Source organism: Formica exsecta, unplaced genomic scaffold (assembly GCF_003651465.1).
Source record: "Formica exsecta isolate Colony F162 unplaced genomic scaffold, ASM365146v1 scaffold1505, whole genome shotgun sequence".
Classification (NCBI taxonomy): domain Eukaryota; kingdom Metazoa; phylum Arthropoda; class Insecta; order Hymenoptera; family Formicidae; genus Formica; species Formica exsecta.
Window position 1 is genome coordinate 152,403 of NW_021848831.1, and position 6,721 is coordinate 159,123.

At 37.2% G+C, this 6,721-nt stretch overlaps 1 protein-coding gene across 1 annotated transcript; it reads left to right on the forward strand.

Annotated features, from left to right (window-relative positions):
• Positions 1 to 970: 970 nt before the first annotated feature.
• On the forward strand, positions 971 to 3,217 carry LOC115232901 (larval cuticle protein A2B-like). Its single transcript, XM_029803068.1, has 4 exons — positions 971 to 1,030; positions 1,404 to 1,575; positions 2,337 to 2,578; positions 2,818 to 3,217. The coding sequence occupies exons 1-4, from the start codon at positions 1,010 to 1,012 to the stop codon at positions 2,977 to 2,979; spliced, it is 597 nt and encodes a 198-aa protein (XP_029658928.1). The 5' UTR covers positions 971 to 1,009; the 3' UTR covers positions 2,980 to 3,217.
• The last annotated feature ends 3,504 nt before the right edge of the window (positions 3,218 to 6,721 follow it).

Sequence of the window (6,721 nt, forward strand, 5' to 3'; positions counted from 1 at the left end):
CAAAAGTCGGCTTGACGATGATCCTCGACTCATAAAGACGAGATTTTGTTACTCAATATGTCGCAATGGTATTAATTATTGACTTACATCAGCGCTACTGAATAATACGATCACCCTCTTAGCGCGTACTTTACCTGGACCACCTTGATCGAGTGTTTGGTTACAGGTCGACTGGCTGCCCCAAGACCTTTGCAATCGTATTAAAATATATACGAGGGCTGAGATAATTAAATTAAATTTGATTAAAAAATTTAACAAAAATATTTTAACGATCCACGGATAATAAAATTGAATTGAATATAATTGTGACAGTTTTCTTTCGCGAAATTAAATTTCTAATTTGAATCAGTCATCACAAACAGTTAAAAACATTTAGAATTTTATAATTGTAATTCTCTTCGTATATAGATAATAGTTTTAATTATTGCACCGAAATAAAACTGGAATCTGGAGAAATTAAATTTCTTGTAGAATTTATAGAATGCATTAAATGGTTTACTTTGTGTATGATAAATTTTTATTAGCACGCAATATACATGGTTTTTTAATTGTTTTCTTCTGCCTCTTTGTCATCTTTCGTTAGATAACGGTAAAATTAATTATGCCTTGAAAATGATATTGGTACTAAAGACAAATATAATGCAAAAATACGACCTGCCCGGATCGAAGTTCCACATGTTCGGTTTTAATTTTGCTGAGGAAATATTAACTCTCGAGAGAATTTTAAATTGAATAGAAGGCTCTCTATTTTTATCAGATATTTGTACTCTTCTGTTCGGATAACGTTTTTGGAATTTTCAGCGATATGTAATATCGCAATCAACGTTGGTATATATTATACTTTATCTATATTTCGCATAGAGTAATGCACATACTGATCCCAATAAAGGTGGGGGGTGAAAGATATAGAGATGCAAGGGCGGGGACCAACACGACTGGTATAAAATCTGTCTCTCCAAGTCGTGTAAAGCACACAGTCAGTCAACGAATACCGGGACACAAACTGGCGATGATCATCATGCCTTATAAAGTAATATTCTACATTTTATTATTACTTGTTAATTATTTCGCTGGAGCTAATTTGCGTTTGAGTTTTCCATAATGTTGATTCGGCAACACTTTTTTACGAGTTATAATAATAACTTGTCAAAGTTTTATTTTTTTATTTTTTTTAATAAAATAGTGAACTGATAAATAAATCAAATAAATTAATTTTTGCCGTTATACTAAAATAATATTCTATTAGATATAAGATGTAATTATATTTCATTGCAGCTTCAATGCAATTATTACAATGCATGTACAATGTCTGACTACCCGGATATCAGCGATATTAGTTGAAACCATATTTGACTTAATCACTTAGGATACCGACGATCTGATATTTCCTTCTTGATATACAGATTATCGGTTATTTCGTCGCCTTACTGGCCGTCACCCGCGCCGGGATCATTGGTCCAGGTGCAGCCGCAGTAGCTGTCGCGCAGCAGCCAGCTGCGACGGTTATCAGAGCCGAAAACTACAATTCGCATCCTCGATATAGCTTCGGTTATAGCGTGGCAGATGGTCTCACCGGTAACATCCTTGCAATACAATTTGTAGATATTATAGACCATTTAATTTTAATTGGCACAACTCGAACTAAATACATATAATTTGGATCGTTTATCTAAAGATACAACATAGTCGCTTCCAAGGAAAATTATTTATGTACAAATACTTTTCGTTAAAAAAAATTAGTAAATGTTAGTAATTGAAGATGTAATGACTATCGATAAAATTATAAATGTGCAATCAATAATAACGCTCGATTAAGGACCCAGTCTATTCTGGCAGTACTTGAAAAATTGAAATTTTTTTGTTGGAAATGAATTTTTTTGTTGAAAAATATTAGAAATTGATCTTTTTGTTCGAGTGTTTTACATATATTTTTATTGATGTTTAAACAGTACCTCAGTATTTTTAAATCTTGTATATTTAACTTTTTTGCCAAAACGAGCCTCCACGCGAAAAAAAATCGATTTTTTTTTATCTTCTAAAGTAAACTGTGTCCTTAATTCTTCCGGATCCTTATAAATGTTCGATGGGACGAAAATGAGAGGCGCTCAGATTTGCAAGACGGACTTCGTAATTAAAAGGAAGTTGAGTCTGAACGTTGTAACCAAATTCGCAGAGTGAATTCCTGTCGATACTATTTAATTCAGTTATTTGTTGTCGGTGAGGGATGGAGGGTTTCTATCGAATTATAGAATTTCCGGGACTCCGTTCGCGTAACTTAAATGAAACAATGAACGTGGAACTTTTATTCGGGCATTATAAACACGTACTTTTCCCAGGCGACAACAAGGCGCAGGAGGAAACTCGCAACGGCGACGTAGTTGAAGGAAGTTACAGCTTAATCGAGCCCGACGGTGCCAGGCGTCTCGTCTCCTACGCGGCCGATCCCATCAACGGTTTTAACGCGGTCGTACAGCGGGATCCCAGCATCACCGCATCCGCTGCAGCAGCGGTGCATCCCGTCGTTGCGCCGTCCGTGATCGCCGCAGCTGCACCAGTTGCCGTTGCAATTCGCCCGCAGGTCGGTATAATCCGGTTACTTTAAGAGCGCTCTTTCCCACGGTCCATTAATCTCCGCGAGAGTGAAGACGAGAAGGATAGAGATCTGTCGCGAGATTCCTCGCTCAATTTGAAGGTGACTTTTCCCTCTCGCGAAAATTGTCGAAGAAAATGTATGTGACGATATCGCGATACGGCGAAGGATCCTGCAGACTGAATCAAGGGATCTAAATAAGTTGCACGTTGTTTACAATTGTACAGGCGACCGTCTTGGTGAGGCAGCCGTTCAATTCGGGTGCCACAAACATCGCAGCCGTGAATCCGGGACTGCTGAGTTTAGGAGTGGGCCTGGGAGTTAGATCGGGATCTATTTACGGCACGCAAACTCACGTCGCGAATGTCGGTATCGTGAAAGTTCGCTAAATGCATGCATAATTGCATCAGAAAGCGGTGGTTTCGCTACTTGGCTTCCCTCCACGACGCATCTTGAAAATGTTCCTTGCCCGTTCATGCGCATCAGGATCTCCTTACGCACATCTCTCTTATTGTTAGCCGCATTTACGAAGTATAGATATTAAAATGTGCGTAAGAAGATATTACTATATATTTATTTCTATATCATTTTAAAACATGAAACATTATTTATATGTATCTCGAAATAAAAATTTTTGGTAAAGATGATAAGCAACCGTCTCTTTAATTTTTAATGGATGACGACCTTCAGAATTAAGATTAGAGCAATCGAATTTATTGCTAAATGCGACACTGAATGCGAATAAAGCTTTGACACGTAAAACGGCGATGAAGATCGCGGCTCGAATGATCGATGTGAATGACGGCTTGATTAGTCGAAATGGAGTTGACATCGACGGGGGAAGAGGATCGGCGAGGCTTAGGAGAAATCGCCGTTAATGGCGCGACCAAAGGATTTCCTGGCCGTTCCGCGTGCTTTTTGCGAACTCGCTCGAGCATTCGCGCCCGATCGAATCAGGATTTTCAGCTTTTCAACGGCAGACGTGCTGCTTAGTTGCCTTTTTCCGTCGCCATCCATCTTTCGCGTGTCGTCGGCCTCGCGCCTCCCCCGCGTCTAATCTCATCTCTAAGCTCGGTAATCTCCGTCCGCATTTCATCTAGTTAAACCATCATTTTTTTCGACCATAACACAGCTGGACCAGCCTAGCGTTCAAACGTTAGCCTAATCTTCCCTAGTCGTGAATGATGAATTATTCGGCGAAAATCCTCGTCGAATCCTGCTTCGCCAGATCGATGCTTTTTGCACACACATGTTTTTTCGCGCTTTTAAAAATCTAACGTGAAGAAATTTCAAAGAGCATTCCATGTGATAAAAAGTAATAATAAAAACTAGCAAGATTCTTAATTTTTCTTTCCTCTGGGATTACATCTAAATGTAAGTATGATAAAAATAATTTAATGTGCAATTTCTCGCGGGCGGTTGAACTTCTCAAGAGTATTCCAGGGAATGCAATACTATATAATACACTCTATTGAATGTGTGTGTGTGTGAGAGAGAGAGAGAGAGGGAGAATTTAGGTTTACATTCTATCAACATGAATCGCGTCAATGTAATTTCCAATATCGCGCAATGCTATCCGGCGAAGCTTAAACATGCGCATGGCAATTTAGGTGTATAGTGGCGCAATACCATACCGCGATACGAAGGATACATCAAGCACGAAGTCATACACAAGTAAATATGTACTGACTGATGTAGAGGCAAAACTAACAAGCAGTATCGATTAGTCCGGGCGTCTTTATATATATATTGCGAGACATCGTCTCTTCGGTTCAAAATTAATTCTCTTAGTGTGTCTGCTATTAATGGATGTTATAAACATAAAGTACGAAATTCTTTTTAATTCTCGTACATTACTATCTTTTTTAGTTCATTTATATACTTTATATACACTGTATTTGGTTTTTGAATGTGTATACACTGTTATTTTTTTAAATAATAGAATTATAAAAAAATGTGTTGAATAAAAGTTATTTTTCTAATTTTTAATTTTTTGTTTTGTTTAAGAAGATCTATATAATGATATAAACAAAAATTTTTAATTATTTTTTTTTTAAATATTGTCTATGACAGTTTTTATGAAAGATATTTTGTTTTTCCATTCTATAGCTAAAAGCAATAGAAGTAATAATATCTTATGAACAACTATTGAAAATCTCATTTTCATTGCACATTATCGAATTTGTCACAAAATACCTTACAAAATTATAGTGAAATAGATATATTATTTTATTTTAAAAAATAAAACCGTCATAGACAATTTATAAAACCTAATCTGCTTTTCAACTTTCCTTTTCCTCGCACGAAATTGCAATAAAGTTGCAATGTCCATATTTTAAATCACCATGTCAATAAAGAAGTATCTCATCGAACAATGATATTTGACTCACCGCTGATCGCAATTCATTGCGCGCGTGTTAAAAATGTAAACACTTATGTAACGATGCGTTCAAGTCACGCGATTATTATTCGATGTGTAATTAAGTTCTCGCTCCACGATAAACAATTTATAAAAAAAAAAAAAAAAATAATAATAATTTAAAATTAGTATTTTAGTTATTATATAGATTTTCTTAAACAAGATAACTTTTATATTTGAAACATTTTTTAAATAACTCTATTATTTAAAGAAATAACTGAGTGCATACACTTGAATCAAATACACTTTGTATAAATATATAAATAATAGTAATTGATGAAAAATATATAAATTTTTTTAAAAATGAATTTATTTGGAAAACAAAAATACTCTATTAATATACTGCAAAACTTAATATAACAACATTGAGGGACAAAAGACGAAATATTATATCGTAGATTGTACAACATGCAACAATTCTTAACGTTATCTGATTATCGTCATCGGCGGGATGCGAAACCTAAAACTTGCCAGGAATCAGGGAACAGGGAGTTGTGGTAAATCCGGCACTTTGTGAAACTTGGAACTTTGGAGAAACCTCAAACATCCGGAAATATATACTAACCAGCATAGTCTCCGGAAAGTTATAGCAGAGAACGTTCAAACGATCTAATGATTATGAACCGTTCCCTTACTATACATAATACGTTACAATTTTGTTTGCTCTATCAAATTATTGTGTAACATAAAATTATGTAATTGCTCTTTCCACAAAGAGGATTTAATCGGAATATCAAATTTTTGTATCAATTCTGAGCGTGATAATTTATAAGGTTAATATATAATGTGTAAAGCTCGTCGCAATTTCATATTTCTCACGCTAATTCGAAAGATTTTTGATACTCGGTCATCGAGTATTTCCGCTTTGTCGATCATGCAACGTATTTCTGGAAAGAAACTCTCTTCCGGCGAGAAAGTTTCGAGTTTCTCAAGTGTTTCGGTTTCCGCGAAATCTTGAAAACTTCTCTCTTGCGCGAACTTACCCATATTATTCGCTTACAACGAGAGTTTTAGCCTGGCTTTCCGCCGTAGCTGATGAAGCCGCTGTGATCACTTGATATGCGATTTCTCGCGAAGTGTGTACCGATTAGTGACAGAAAGAGAGGAAAGAGAAGATAGCGAGGGGGTCAACCGAGCGTGATAATCGTGAGGAGATTGCGAATCCAGAGCAAAGGCGACGCACTCGACGGTTGGCTCGGGTTTTAAAGGGTGGGAAGGATATACAATATTTCAGAGTGGCGACAAGGAGCAAGCCACTAGCAAATTAATTAAATTCCTACAAGCTGCCTGGAGAAAGGCTAAGGAGTGTGGAGGGGGAGGGGGCATAAGGGGGGACGAGAGGCGGCGGCGACGGCGAAGCGCGGCCGAGGGTCCTGTGTATTCCGCTCGTGGGAATATTGTAATTAAGATATGCACTTCTCTCTAGCCTCCATTTTCCTTCTCATGTGCAACCCCCTTCGGACCGGGGTGCCGCATCCATGATTTACGCTTCGCAGGACACGGTGTTGTCTGTTTCCACCGCATCTAAATTGCACCCTATTATAGAGACGCCGATGCCCTTGTTTCTTCTCTGGTGTGTCGAATCTTGAGAGTTATTACGCAATAATGGAATTCTCTCCCTTGATTCAGCATATGTTTCATCCAGAATAGCCGATTTCGTGACTTGCTCTATGCAAAGCAATTAGCGTGGTGAGGTAACATACAAGAATATA

Excerpts from the sequence above, each read along its gene's own strand:
- LOC115232901 (XM_029803068.1), top strand. The coding sequence starts at position 1,010 with ATGATCATCATGCCTTATAAA. Across the intron at positions 1,031-1,403 it reads TGATCATCATGCCTTATAAA|ATTATCGGTTATTTCGTCGC; the intron begins GTAATATTCTAC and ends CTTGATATACAG. Across the intron at positions 1,576-2,336 it reads CGTGGCAGATGGTCTCACCG|GCGACAACAAGGCGCAGGAG; the intron begins GTAACATCCTTG and ends TACTTTTCCCAG.